The 15550-nt window shown below is 35.5% G+C and overlaps 1 protein-coding gene across 1 annotated transcript in view; it reads left to right on the forward strand.

Moving 5' to 3' along the window:
* The window catches only part of LOC149527843 (Mitochondrial glycoprotein family protein), a 127771-nt gene extending 117490 nt beyond the window's left edge, over nt 1-10281 (forward strand). The window contains exons 2-3 of the mRNA XM_089812093.1: nt 9255-9595; nt 9718-10281. Coding sequence (XP_089668219.1) covers nt 9255-9595; nt 9718-9898 — 522 coding nt within the window. The 3' untranslated portion in view covers nt 9899-10281. The remainder of the gene's footprint in view (nt 1-9254; nt 9596-9717) is intronic.
* The last annotated feature ends 5269 nt before the right edge of the window (nt 10282-15550 follow it).

Here is a 15550-nt window from a genome sequence, read left to right on the forward strand (position 1 = left end):
CGGAGTGCAAGAAGCTAGTATTCAAAAATAAGAAGGCTCTCAGATGAGCCTTAGAGATACTCTTCTTGCTAGTAAACCATGCAATGGGAGGTTCCAAAGACAAGATGCAAGAATGCAAATGTCCCAAGGAGTTCCTCAAGGATGCAATGCAACTAAAGATTAAGCTAGCATGAATATGAAAAGTGCAACTATTCTAAGCATGGATGAGAGTGTTACAATCCAAATATTAAGCTATGTGAGATAGATATTGCAAAATAGAAGTTAAACTAACATGCAACATGAATCTAAGCTAAAATGCTATGGTATGAGAGAATGTAGACAAGAAATAGAAGTTCTCCACAAAGCTCCAAAGAAACCTGTTAGAAAACCTGCATCATAACAATATTCAAATGAGGGTTTGATTAAGGGGGAAAGCTCTCTCCCTTTTAAAGTCGTATGGACGGTAGAGATCAAGATGAAGATGATGGATGATCAACAGTGGAATTCGAAACGAGGAGTGATCCATGTGCACACACAAGTCAACCAATAGAATATAAGTTGACTTGTCACATAAGACAAAAGTCTCACAAGCCTTTTCTTTTAATTGCAAAATAGAAAAAGGACTTTATGTGTGCATTTTAAGTGGGTTAGAAGAATGGGGTCTTTTATTAAATTAAAAGGGGACATGTTCTTTTAATCAAATAATGAACTTAGGATAGCATAGTCAAACTATAGGTTATAATCAAATAAATTGATTATTAGCAATTTGGCCTAGGTAAGTGATTAAATTAAATTAGCCAAAATGCTGAGAAGGGGGCTAATAGTCTAGATGACCATTTTTAGGTGATTACAATAAGTTTGCAGAAGATAATGGGTGACATAGATGTTGAGGAGGTCCCTACTGATGAAGTAGAAGTGGAAGAGGAAGGTGATGATGTTGTTGAAGTAATAGCAAAAGGGGACAGTAAAAACTGAAAAGAAAACCTGGGTCAGAAAGCCAAACAAACATGCAAAGGAATGGTTGAAAATACTCCAAGGGTCATCTAATGCAGTTTCAGCTAATGACCATGTTTTTAAAGATCCTTACTTCTTATGCAAAGATGCAAAATGCCCCAAGATCAATGGGTTTAATCTGTTCATGTATTTCTGTCAGAACATAATTGAAAATGTGCCAGTTTGTAACCCATGGAACAAGAATATGGCAAAATTGATATTCCTTGAAGTATTTGTTGATGTGGATTTGTTGAAGGCTTTGATAAACTCTTATAATCTAGTCACGAGGTCATTCCATAGACATAATGGGAGTATTTTATGCACACTTGATAGGACTTCTTTCATAGAAGCTTTTGGTTTGGAGGGGCAGATGGATGTGCCCATAGATATTGATGACTTACAAGGAAAATTTGGGAGAAATAAGACTCATTATCTGAATAATGTGATGCTACCCCACATCCTCTACAATGTCAAAAAGGTAGGGTAGATACCAAAGAAAGGAGAGGATCACTTGCTACTAAGTAGATTCAAAAACTACTTCAAGAATACAGTGTATGGATTGCATAAGATTCTAGGAAGTGATGGGGCAGAAGATTGTGTCTATGGCTCATTGTTTTTAATGGCATGTGACATACAAGACCCTTTTAACAATAGGGAATATGATTATGTGGGATTCATTATTGAGAGTATGCACCATCAGATTGTGAATGCCAAAAAAGGTGAGATGAAGGACTTAAAGTTTCATCATTACTCATTGCTAATACACCTGATCCTGTACAAGAACATTGGTTATATCAGTCAGGATTTCATTGATCAAACGTCTGATGAATTTGGTGAGTTGCCTGTGCAATTATGGATTCGTATTTGGGATAGAAATTTTCATTATTCAAATACAATTGTATTTTTCAATTTGTTTAGTGCTGCAATCATGAAAATGGTAGATCATACCTTTTTAGGGCCCCTAATGTCTTGAAAACATTACTCAGATCTTCTTTTTTGGATGAAAAAATGAAACTGGACCATAATTGGGGTGATATTTTTTTTTTTGAGTGTACCTTAATGAGAGTTTATGCATGCCCACAACCACCTCATATATTACCCAAATATCTGCCTCCTAGGTTAGCTATTATTGAATTCTTTTGGCAATTCTTATTGATGAACAAAGAGATGATTCCTCCTTCCCTACATAAACCTACCTTTTTCTGTAGATGATTTAAAGTAGGAGATTTTATAATTGGGAAGAATGCTTATGAGGAGCTTAGTGAATATTTAAGCCAGTATAAGTTTGCCACTGGACCCTACAGAATGTATGACCTAGACAATTATGTAACTAATGAGGTCAAAGCCATTAGGGGTTATATTCTGTCTCCCAGCAAACCCATCCCTGTAGAAGATTTAATTGCTAATATAGTAGCAACAGGGGAGTCTGATGAGTTACTGGGAAAGTATGCTGAGATCAGAAAGTTGGAAGATGCCTTGAGAAGGACCAATCCAAACTTCAAGGGTTTTTACATAGAGATCCCATATCCTGGGAATTTGAGGAAAATGGTTGAGAATTTTGATCATATCATGGCCCAAATGCCAAGTGAGCCACTAGGAGAAAAGGCAACAGTGAATAGAGAATCCTCTGAGCCTGATGTCCAATTAGAAATTGATGTTGAGGAGCAGGAACAGCCATCATCTTCTACATGGGTGGCTAAAGGCAACCAGAGACAAAAAAACCATGCATATCGCAGAGAGGGTGGTGAGCAGAGCCCTACAAGTCATACTAGGCAATGATCAATATTTTGCTGATATTAGGCATAACTACTTGCATGAAAGGGCAACAAAGGCAAGCAGAGCTTCAACTGATTTACAAATTGCAGCCTCTAGATTGGATGATAGACTCATCCAGTTTGAGAAATTCATGGAAGATGATTTCAGTAAATCGTCTGAGTTGAAAAGTTTTTAATATAAAATTAAGCAAAATGAGCTCACATTGAGCCTTATGCCAGGAGAAGATCCTGGAAAGAATAAAGAACTGGTGGATAAACTGCTGGCATATGATCTAGACAGTGAAACAATGACCCCTGCAGAAGCCAGGGAGTTGGTACATAGAAGTGGCATGATTTTAGTGCTAGGATGGGACATCGAAAGGGCCTTTGTACTTGACCAGATCAGGAGGCAAGACAAGGCAATCAGTTATGAGGCTTGCAGCAGTGAAGGTTTGAAGAGAGGGTCAGGTTTTAGTATAGATACTAAGACCCTAGCTGTATGGAGTGTTTCCCCTGACACTAACAAACCTAAAATGATGAATGTAGAGGAGACTGTTGAGGGTAACATGATTGTTTGGACACTGGATAACACCATAGGCAAGGAGATCTCCAACATGGTTAAACACTTTGCATTCATAAATGAGGCAAAGATGGAACAGATTGAGGATAGGCTTGCTGCTGCATATAATGAATGCCTAGATGTTAGGAAGTTGTATGAAGAAGAGCTTAAAACAAGCTACGTGCAAAAATAGAGAATAGAAGAGTTGGAGGGAAAAGTCCAGAGCCTAGAAGAGGAAGTTACATCTTTGAAGGACCACCTCAAAATTGCAGCAGAGGCAGAACGTGCACAAGGGAGTGTGGAAGAGGTTACACACACTGTTCAAGTAGAAGTCCAAATGGAGGATATACCCATAGGAGTAATGGTGCCAGTGCCAATACCAGTGGTAAATGTGGAAGGTGAGGTTCCTCAATTTGATAGTGCACCAAAAAGGGGTGTAATGATGAGTATGCTGAATCACAGGGTAGGCATCTTGAAGAGAATCTCTCAAGATGCATTTAATACATTCACCAACTTGCAAGCTACTGAGCAAATATGCAAAGAAGCAGTAGGTTGGCTTGACCCCATTTTCCAACAATGGGGAGCTTACATGCAATTTTTCGACAGATTGATACCTCTGTTAGCTAAGAAGCTAGACCTTCCTGGTAAGGTCATTTCTGTTAAAGAGTGTATGGATAAAGTAAAGGATTTGCTACAATTCTTTACAGGAAAATTGACAATAGACGAAAGTGTTGATTAATGGTTTTTATTCCTTAATCCTTTCAATCCTTAATTCTGATAGCTAAATAAAAGATTGGAATGAATGGTCTAGTTCTTTTGACCATATTACAAACTTGCTACAGTTGGTATCCATTTTTGAAGGTGACACTGATGAGTTTTCTTTCAATGAACTCATTGATACTCTGTTCAAGATTGAAATTAAAATGAATAGATTCATAACAGAGGGGAAGGCAGTCATAGATGCGAGGTGGCAAAAGTTTGTTGGTGAATTAACAACCATCAAAGCATGCGAGTGGCCAACAAAAAGAGAAGTCATTGTATGGGAGGCAATCACAGAAATAAAGGCTCTACCAACAGGGGGCAGTTGAAGATGAGGGCAAAAATTGAAGATTTGATGCTCCAGCTGTCATATGCAACTGTTTCTGTTGTTATTTTAATAGTTTGTTGTATTCCTTGTTGTAAGAGGACACCTGTCTATCACATTTTGCCCTTTGCTTGTTGCAACTCACGCTTATATAAATGAGGTTTCAAGGCATTGTGATGGGTCCGAAGGCTTGTATAATTTTTGCTTCTCTCAAGAAAAGTACAGTCAGTCCAGTTGTATATAGTTGTTTTGAGTTTATTTTCAATCGTGTACTCTCTGACAATATATAGAAATGACAGAATCAACAAGATATTCTGGGCTTTTCATTGAGTTTTTATTGGTCATTGTATCAATCATCTAAAAGGATAATACACAAGGGTACTTACATTATATCCGTGTCACCAATTTCTGTCTCCATTTTATGAGTTTGTTTACTTTGAAGTCATTTGAATAAGGTTTAATTGATTGAATGCAGTCTAGATGGGTTGTATATTGTTTTATTGTTGCTTTTAATTTAAGGAATTATGTAAATGCTTCAGTAAATCAGTAGAGTTTATGAGTTTATGAAATGTATATTTCATAAGAATGGAAATGGGTGATTACAATTGATAGATTCATTTACAAGTTATTTGAATTAGATCTCCTGTCAATAATTAACTTTCTGCCCAATGGATAAGGCACTGGTCACATAAATTGGAGGAGAGTGAGAGTAAATTCTATCACTACATACCAATCAATCATAAATTCAAAGTCAATTTTATTTCATTTTGTTCAAGGTTGTGAATTCTGGTCAGCACTCGTTTATATCTAATTTTTGAGTCGTAGGTAGCTACTATTTCTAGAGATATTTGTAAACCCAAGGAGAATTGTGACCAAATCTGCTTATGAGGGATGTATATGAATCTGAAAATGTCAAGAAATGGATAAACTGTGTATGTGTCTGAGATAGAAGATGAGAATCAAAATGAAACTAATAGAATTCTCATACAACAGTATGCATTTGAATCATCCCCTAGGTATACCCACCTTGGTCTTGCAGAGCCTAAAGAGTAGAAAACCATGCTTGGTTTTGTTGAAGTTGGATCCAAATGATGTACACACATAATTGTTAATAGGAAGTAGCTAGCCTTTAGATTATGTGAGTATTATCACTTTGGTATTGAGCATTTTGTTGTTTATTAGTGTTAAACACCAACACCCTCCATTTGCAATTTAGAGGGAATGCATACACCACTCATGGCTGCTAATGATGTGGTGGGTTGCAGTGGAGAAACTAGCCACCTCAATTAGCTCAATTCAACCTTTAGTGGGACGCTTATATTAATGGGATCATGCTTCCTTACATGAAGAACAACTTCCTTGATTACAAAGGTCTTCTTGAGGCGAATTATTTTGTTCAATGCTGTTATCTATTGAACTTCTAGCCTCATTTGACCTTAAGATGATTATGTTCCCTTAAGCGTTTTTCTTTTGGACCTTCTTGTGAGACATCGTTATCAAGGTCCTTGGGTCTAAGTGTTTCTAGATGGTTTTTCAGTTCTTGAAGCCCATCAACAAATAAGGAAGTTTGTTCTGTGTTAGACATACCTCAAACAAATGTGGCATGATCTTTGAAACTTTCTACTATATTCATTGTAAGAGTCCTGATATCCTTGCTGCAGATTACGAAGCAATCTGTTGCCGTATGTGCACCCTGGGCCCGCAAACCAAATCTGGATGCATACCGGTTTGGATGCACAATCTGGATGCAATTCAGGTGCATCCAGGCCTGTGGATGGCCAGGATGCACACCAAATGCATCTGGAGTGGATCCACAAGCCAGTTTGTGCATCCTAGACACATCCTGTCACATCCATAGGCCAGTCACAAAAAGTGACTTAAAAAATCATTAGAAAGTGTGTTTTTTGGTCAATGATGAAGTAACATGCTATTAAATGATTTAGTTATAATCTATATATATTTTTAATTTTTTTTTTGCGCATATATATAGATAGATAGATAGATAATTCACACATATGTACCTAAACACAACCAATCCTCCTCTCTCCCACCCAAAAAATAAAAAATTCCACACATCCATGAATTGGGTTCTCATACCTACATCCAGACTGGTAATTAAGACAAAGCTCCTTAAATCTTGTCATCAGCAGCCATTTCATGGAAAACATAAATAATCTAATCTATAAAGTCCTACCAAGTGAATAATTCATCATGTTCACCACATTGCACATGCAAGTCATAGCAATGCCTCTTAGGCATCTCTTTCAAGATGATGCTAAACAAATGAATTATTTTCCATAACAGACATGAGCATTTTAAAATACACTCTATTTATGCATTCTTATGCATTCTTACTTTTGGAAACAATGTCAGTTTACCATCAAAATTTGGAACTTCAATATTTTGCACGTGATGTTGTGAACCTGTCCTAGTGTAGTCTTGTTAACCAACATCATTTCTTGTTGACCTATGGACATTAAAAAACATACTTCTATGTAGCTCGTGTCATTGGCCGTATACGACCTTCAGAATTTTCTAATGGGATCATCTTTGAAGTTTGGACGTGGTGGAGGAGATGCACCATGTCTGGAATTTTGCAGGGGATTTAAAACATATGATTCAATTTAGTCCACAAGAAACATAACTCCAGACTATAAGCAGTTCCTGAATTGCTTGATATCTCCCTTACACTCTTTGCCATTGGTTGTATGCCTACCTTGACACTCTTAGAAAATAGTTGTTTTTCCGTTTTCTGCTCTTTATCCTCTTCATTTAGTTGATCATATGAATTCATGTTGGTAGGATGAGTGCTTCCATACCACTTCTCTGCACTTCAACTTGAGAATGTTAAGTACAACAAATAATTAATAAACAAACATGGCCAAAATATTGAACTGGAATATGAATCTGCGAATATTTTTGTTAATGCGAGTACTTGTAAAACAACAGAAATATTATCTCTTCTAGCATCATCAATACATAGAACGACCTATTGGCATGCTTTTTCAATTGTTAAAAGTTTAGAACTTCAAAATGTCTCCGGTTCAGATGTTGTTTCCTCAATGTCATCCTCCACCATGTTTATACTTTCACCTTGTTTTTGTTTTTGTTTTGTTTTCCAAGGTTTGGCTTTTTCACTCCCAGTCATGTAAACCAGTTGCATCCCTGTCTCACCTTAGCATCCAAGTAAGTTTGGCTCTGTAGTCTCTATCTTTTTTTGGGTTCCATTAATTATTCTTAAAGAACTGTGCTTCTTTTTCCTCCCCATTCTTGGTATCCCCCCTAGATTTGTTCATGAATCCCTATTGCGATTTGGGGGAGTGAACTTATTTGGCTCTGCAACAACCCCTAAATTGAGACCTTCAACGTCTCCCTGACCCAAAAGACACTATTTGTAGTTAAAACATGTACTGTGCTAAGTGTCAAGCTTTTATCCAAGACGTTAACAGAAAACAAACAGACTGACATTTTTTATGATACAATCGTGACATAGACACATTACAATTTAAACCTATGCATTAGAGATGTTGTGACACAACGCAGTGAAGCAGGTAGCATGCAATGTCAAAAAAAAAAAGTGTGACAGCACAAGAAATAAATGTACACAATATTGTGAGACTACCTCAATGCTCATACAAGACAACAGCGTTTCTTATAGCAACAGTGACTGACGACTAGACCATCTCCATCTCTTGCAAATGGATAAGGAAGGGATATGACCCCCATTTTCTAGTCCAAGAAGCTTGAGCATTGTCCCACCGCATCATTTAAACAAACGCACATTCATGCATCCTAAACTATGTGGGAATGACATTCAAAATATAAGAAAAGTCTACTCGGATGTTGAACTGGAAGGAATCACTAGCTCATCCTAGTCTTGCAAGAGATCTCATTCCCTCTATCATCATTGGCAGACCCTAGGGAACAACTTATGTTCAGATTTTTTCTTTTAAATAGTTGGCAGCTACCCATTGTTTTAGGATTCCTCATTTTGGAACCAAATTGAACAGTGAGGAGTCACTAGCTTATCCTCGTCTTGCAAGGGACAGCTCATTTCGTCACGCTACAAGAGGACATTAAACTTGACCAAACCAGGATGATAAGCTTTGTTGGCAGATCCTAGGGAACAATTTTTGTTTGGAATTGTTTTTCAGCAAATGGTTGGCAACTACCCATTGTTTTAGGATTCCTCCTTTTGGACCCAAATTGACCATTTTACTCTTTGACATAGTTCAGGGCTATCCTGGATCACCTCTTTTACCACTGTGAATAATCCTTTCTAAAACGAGTAATTCTGGACAGTACACAAGACCAAAATGCACTGCATGTTTCCTCGAGGCTCTGAAATTGATTCCACAGGTGTCAAATAACTCCTCAGTAAGACTACAAATGAAATAATCTCAGAATCAAAGGTATTAATTCCCTAAATCAAAGGTTTTAATTCCCTAGACATAAACTTAGATTAAAACAAAGGAAATGCGAGCAATGTACATATATGATGCTTGAGTGGGTAATAGGTGTTCAGCATTGTGGAAGCTATTTTAATTGTTTGTGTTTTGATTTTACTTTGGATTACTTGAATGGTTGTAGCTGGTTACAATAAATGATACTAGTTTAGCACAGATAATATGTGAAGATGTATAGTTTCCATGAAAGGCCCAATCTGCTGTTTTTTGCAATTAATTATATTTTTATTTTAGGTGAAAGAAAGTAGATTGTTTTTCACATGTGCTCCGTGTGCTGTCGATTTTGGATTTTCAGATACATCATACATATATCAGTTTGGCAAAATTAGGTAATATATTTGCTTTCATCAGAAAATTAAAAAGAGTATGTTTTTACGGAGGGTAACATTTATTTCTATTTTTTAAATTTTTTTTTGCAGAAGATAAACCCTCCAAAACCATTTGTTGTTATTAAGGGTTCTCTGGACTCGTCTGGTCCAGTCTTATCTAGAAATTATAACCAAGAGGAGATCAAAGTTTCTGTGTCACGTTTAGCTGATCTTGGAGAGATTGATGACGAGGATGATTCTAATGAAGTGAACATCAACCAAATTTTTTTGATTGTGGTCATTGCAAAAGGTGATAAAGGGCCCGCCCTGCAGTTCCTCTGTGACCTTTATCCAGATGCAATGGGGATACAATCTGTATCTTTGACACAGAGAGAAAACCTATCAAATCGGACAATGTTTCTTCCTAAAGCCTATCAAGGACCAGATTTTCGGTAAATACTAAACCTTTCTAAGGAGGAAGAGAATCCTCCGCAATTTTTAATATTAATTGAAAGTCATCTTCTAATTTATCTGGAAAATATTGTGTCTGAAATCTCAAACCGAAACTCCACAGCGATCTTGATCGGGAACTCCAGAAAGCATTCCGCATTTATTTGGAAGAGCGTGGCATAAATGAGGAACTCTTTCCATTTCTCCAAGCTTGGCTTTACGTGAAAGAACATCGACAGCTAACGCAGTGGCTAAAAACCGTCGGTACCTTCATTTCCAACCAAACAGCTCCTGGAAGCAGTTAGTTAGAAAGTATTTGTTGATAGACATTTTACTCAATACAAAAGCTCAGCCATTTGCAACTGACATGGCGAAGCTTAATTGATCATGGACAAATTTTGGCGCGAATTTCACTTTTGCAGGAGAAGACGGGGTATGAACATTGTACAGGTTATTTAGCAGTGTCTGATATATTTATTAATGAATTGACATCAAATAATATTACAGTTATGTACTCAGTTTTTTTAATAGGTGTCTGGTGCTCGCATATAAGATACAATTTGTTTTAACTGCATTATATTACTATTTGATCAAAACTACAGATATGGCAAATACGGAAACTGTCAAGTACTTTGAGAGATTCACAACCAAATATAAGTTTATTGCAATGCATAATTAAATACCAAAACAGTCTCACAATTACAGAAATTAATTTCAATAAATTTATACTGCAGTTTATCATATATGTGTGTGTGTGTGTTAAGCAAGTGCTAAAGCTTATGTCTTCGATTTAGATATCTTTAGGTCTATAATAATTTGTTTCAATTACTCATGCAGTAGGCATCTCAGATTATTCTTTCTTCAGGCTGCTGCCTGTTGCTAAAATTGTTCATGTTTACTGCAACAGCTCTCTAATTGTTGCTAAATGTGCTGTCTAAAATTATCAACAGTGTATTCATTTGTTGAAATTTTGTTAGGTTGCTTTTTTAGTCTGTTGGCAGACCATAACAATCTATTAGGACTCTAGCTGTTCTTGCAAAAGGATTTCATTTATAGGATGTTTGGGGCCATTATTTAGAATTTTTTATTGGGTTGCTTTTAAATTTTTTAGTCTGGCATCAGACCTTGACAATTCACTGGCCTTTTGACATCAGTTCATATAATTAGTTGCCGCCTACGGCAGGATACTTATGCATCCGTTGAAATTAAATTTATCCAATTTGACCAGTCAACCAGCCAATGAGCACAAAGGATTAAATTTTTATTTTAGTAATTTAAAAATGTGATTTCTCTTATTTGTGATTGGTTAAGTAAGGAGGAAATTTATTTTTGCTGGAAAAACACAAATTTATGAACACTAGAAGCATAAAAAGTTAGAACATTGCGCTGGATGATTCTCGAAAGTTCGAAATTTATTTGCAAAATTTCTTTTACAAAATTGCTTTCCTTAGCACATACTAGATTTCTCGGCAATTTCTAGACGTTTCTCGCCATTTGATTAAAGCAATCAATTTGAGAGTAGTGTTTCTTCGCTCTGGTCTCAGCTGAGTGATGTCATTACAGTTGGGAGAGGCCAAAAGTTATGACAACCTCTAGACAAGCATACAAGATTGATACTAAACCCTGGATCAGATCTTGCAGAGAAACAACCATTGCTATGGCTGTCTCCTCCACAGTTTTCAAGGACTCCAATTTTGCTTCTTCTAATGAATGCATGTGCCATACTGACATTAAAGCCATCAAGCCTTCTATTTTTAACCCTAGCATGGGAAAACCTAGTATCTATCCGACCCCTCAATTTGACGAGCAACTGAACCTTTCCCCTCTTCCAACTTTTATCTAACGCTTCTTGGGCTACGGACCTTCAGAAATGGAAATAACAAAATGAGAATTCCCCAAAATGGCAGCAAGAGGAGCAATAAGAGGAACAACAGAAGTAACGTTCCACAATCCCTTATTAGTCAGAAGCTTCTGTGCAAGCACCATCATGGCATTGCTAAAATTATTTTTGTGTGCTCTCTCCTCTCTCCACTGATTATTGCTGAAATAGACCACTCTTCCATCGCTCAAGTGTTTTATATTTTCAACACATGACTACTTTTCTACACACTTGTTTTCTTGCATGAGGTTTGCATTTGTATGTTTGTAACGTGTGAAAAAGAAGCACAAACATGGCACGTGGGGTATCTGAAAAAAGGCCTCCAACAAATGACAACTTCTAGGCCTATCCATGACTCTGTTTCGAAAGCTGGTAAACTTGGTTGTAGTTGACATAACGAGTAGCCACGTCGGACTGTAGACTTTGCCCCAGCTCGTCTTATTCAATGCTGAGCCAGAAAACCAATAAATAACATGTCACTTGTATTGGACAATGTTCTTACCACTATAATTGCAAGAGGCTCTTTCCTATTAAACCTTAGCTCATAATGGATTTTAGAGTATGACAGATGCATTTTTTTTTAATCCTGGCACTATGTAATAATTACATTGTTTGTCACTGCTGGTATATTGATGGTACCCACCTCTTTGATGATGTTTCTCTATCAAACGTCCCTCAATCTTCCTATGCCATTCTAAACCCTCTGCTGTTGTTCTAACTAAATCATTAGTTGACCCGTTGGCCTCTTCGGACACGCAATACATTTTACACTCGTCAAAATCATTGAGCAAGCTGCCGACAGAGCCATAGACATTCGTTGGGTATAATTGTAATTATTCTATCTGATATATGCCTTACGCAATCGTAATTCATCCCTCCATCTCTATCACAGGATCATGTTCGATAGATGTCATTTGTGAGATTCCACTTCCGCTGAAACATTCTATCAGTCATAAATATGAGTCTCCCTTCACTTGCATCCACGGTAATAGGGGCAATGGCAAATAGAAATATCCATATTATAGCCTCCACGACTGTCCTTCCTAGTTCTGTGCGTATTCTTAAACGGTTCCAAGATAATTTAAATTTTATTTTCCCTTACTCATTTCGTCCATATTCTATTACTTCTTACTTGATTAAGGACTGGTCTGTCCATTTATCTTAATTGTGGATTGGATGTCGCTCAAATTCGAGGTTTATCAGTCCCTACCTTTTTATGTTTTTTTTACCTCCTTCCAATTAATTTATGCTAAAAACTAATGCATGATATTTCAAAAATCAATTATAGAATACAAATTCTGAATTTCTGATTGGTCAAAGGATAATTTTCTGGGATTTATGAGTATTTTCATCAATCGAAATTCAGGAATTTAAAGGTGCTGTTGGCAGAGTCTATTTAATGTTTTTGGGCAGCGTGAACAAATTTTTGGCCCACCGCGGATTGAGATTGCATGTTTTGGTAGTAGGCTCACCTTGCATACATTGTACTACAACTCTTAATAGGGTTGGAATCTCCTAACAGGAATTCAAAGTCTCCTCATAGGGACTCCATGTACTGAATGTTGTAATAGATTCCTAATAGGGTCCATCCTGTAACAATGAATATTTATATTAGTACATCATCTTGTGGACATAATTCCCACTAGTGTTTTCCCTGTTGCCAGTTTAAAATAAAGCTGACAAAAAAAATGTCTGACAAATTCGATCTCCACACATAAGTAGGATGTGAATGGAGACATTAAATTAGAAAAAAATTCATAAGATATTAAGTGGCCACATCCATATACCATAAACTTTTTTATGAATCAAGAAAATATAAATGGGGAACATAATCGGTAGACGTTTAGCATTTAAAGTTGTTACGAATGATTATATCTAAGCTCTAAAAATAATATTCAATTGGTTTTACAACCTTTTAAAAGACTTTTTAGGCCTAGTATAATATTTTAAAAGATAATATTGAATAACTTAAATATTTTGAATAATTTTTAAAGTAAACTATAAATATATAATATTTTATTTTTTTAAGGAAAGAATATTTTATTAGAAGGATTGGAGTAGAAGCTCTTAATAGCATACAATTAAATTTAGGTATTGGAATATCAAATTACATGATAACCTTTTATATTATAAAGAAAATATTTAAGCTGTTTGACATTTGACAAAGAGGTTATATATGTATGGTTCTTAAATTACAATATTTCTTAAAGCTTTTACCAATGGGATAGCAATCTAATTTTTTTTGTTTTGTACATAAGTACAATTAATTCAACCAATAGTATTTTATTATATTAAAATATTAAGATTTGTTCTCTAGCTTTTAAGTTTGTGTATATATTTTTAAAATCTGCAAAAATTAATCAATTATTTCAGTATTTGCTGGTTTAAAAAAGAATAAGAAAAAATGAAAAATTAATAGTGTGTTGTATAGAGATATTAAATAAAATTTAAAAAGTTGTGTGATATTAGATAGAAAAAACTTGTCTGTTGCTGGTTGTTAAAAGAAGAGGATGGAAAATTATAACTATAATTGAACATTGTATTTCAAAAACAAAATTTGTTATAAAAAATTCAATTATTAATTTAAACATGATTTGACAAAAAAATGGTGAAGGCTTCTTATTATTAACACACTATAATGTTAAAAGGCAGGGACTCCAGCACCAAAGAGCTCTTGTTCACTCTTGCTAATTGATATATGGATGATCAAATGTAATTTTTTATCCCACTATTGTTGCCTGTAACAACCTTCGCTGATTTCTCTAGCATATCATTTCTTAATTTCATTCCAAAATTTCCCCACTTTCTTATTTGCTTTCATCTCTTCTTTTATACCTCTGATTTGAACTGCCACGACCTTTGCCACATTAATTTCTATCTTATTTTATTCAAATTTAATGCTATTATTATTAAATTTAATCTTTTGTTTATTATTAAATATTATCATTAGTCGGCTGATTTGAATTGCCATGACCTTTGCCACATTAATTTCTATTTTATTATATTCAAATTTAATGCTATTATTATTAAATTTAATTGTTTGTTTATTATTAAATATTATCATTAGTCGGAAATTGGACCAAAAAATGAAACGAAGAGCAGAATACATGAATTATGCAAAATATGAAAATAAAAACAACCAGCGAACAAGACAAACTAGATCAACAAAGCATTTAATTAGCAAACCAAAGCAAACGATTCAGGAACCTAATCGACAACTAGGGTAGTAGCCAAAAATATCAACATGTCAATCTAGCAAAGAAGTGGATGAGATTGGAATGTATAGCATCGACCCTCCACATATCAAGGCTTCTCCCTCTGTTAGTCCATGGTTTGTGGTTAAAACGTCTAATCCTTTTGTGACACTTTTGGGGTATGATGATTTCGAGAAGAAGTTTCAACGGTAGACAAAATACAACCATTAGATTAGTAAAAATACAAATGCATCCAATCAAAAGCTACTTGTGAAATTTAAAGAAAAATTAGGGTTTTGTCTAGTGGATAAAGACAATAAGAACAACAGAGGAGGAATCAAATTGTTAAGCAATAAGGACAATATACTTATCTATCAATGGATCATCATTAGTCAAACTCAGTTACCTCAAATGGGTATAGAAGAAGATTTTTCCAAACAAGGCAACAAATGGAATTGGAAGGGCTTTTGCCCTAATATCATTTTTTCAACGGCAAGCCTAGACAAACAAATTTTCTTTTTTAATCATACCAAATATGCAACACAAAATAGTTTATATCTGTATTCCCAACAGAAAGGATATCTCTCTAATTCTGATATCCATGGAGCCAATCTCTCCTAAACTCGTATCACATTTTAAAATGGCTTATATCAAACAACATCGTAGGATTGGGTCCCCCAATTCTTCATGTCAGACCTCCATTGAAACCATATCAACTTCGTGAACCTACAAAGAAAAATCTAAAGAACAGGTCCTGATTATTAGCAATTAGGTCAACGAAAAGCAATGGCAGGATTGTCAGAAAGTATATTCGCATTTTGGAATGGACCTAAACAAGAAATAATCAATCTCATGTGCTAGTTAAAGGAATTCTGCAAAAATCA

The sequence above is a fragment of the Cupressus sempervirens genome, unplaced genomic scaffold (assembly GCF_028749045.1).
Source record: "Cupressus sempervirens isolate cs-2001-9-10 unplaced genomic scaffold, ASM2874904v1 CseChr00s100002_03, whole genome shotgun sequence".
Lineage (NCBI taxonomy): Eukaryota > Viridiplantae > Streptophyta > Pinopsida > Cupressales > Cupressaceae > Cupressus > Cupressus sempervirens.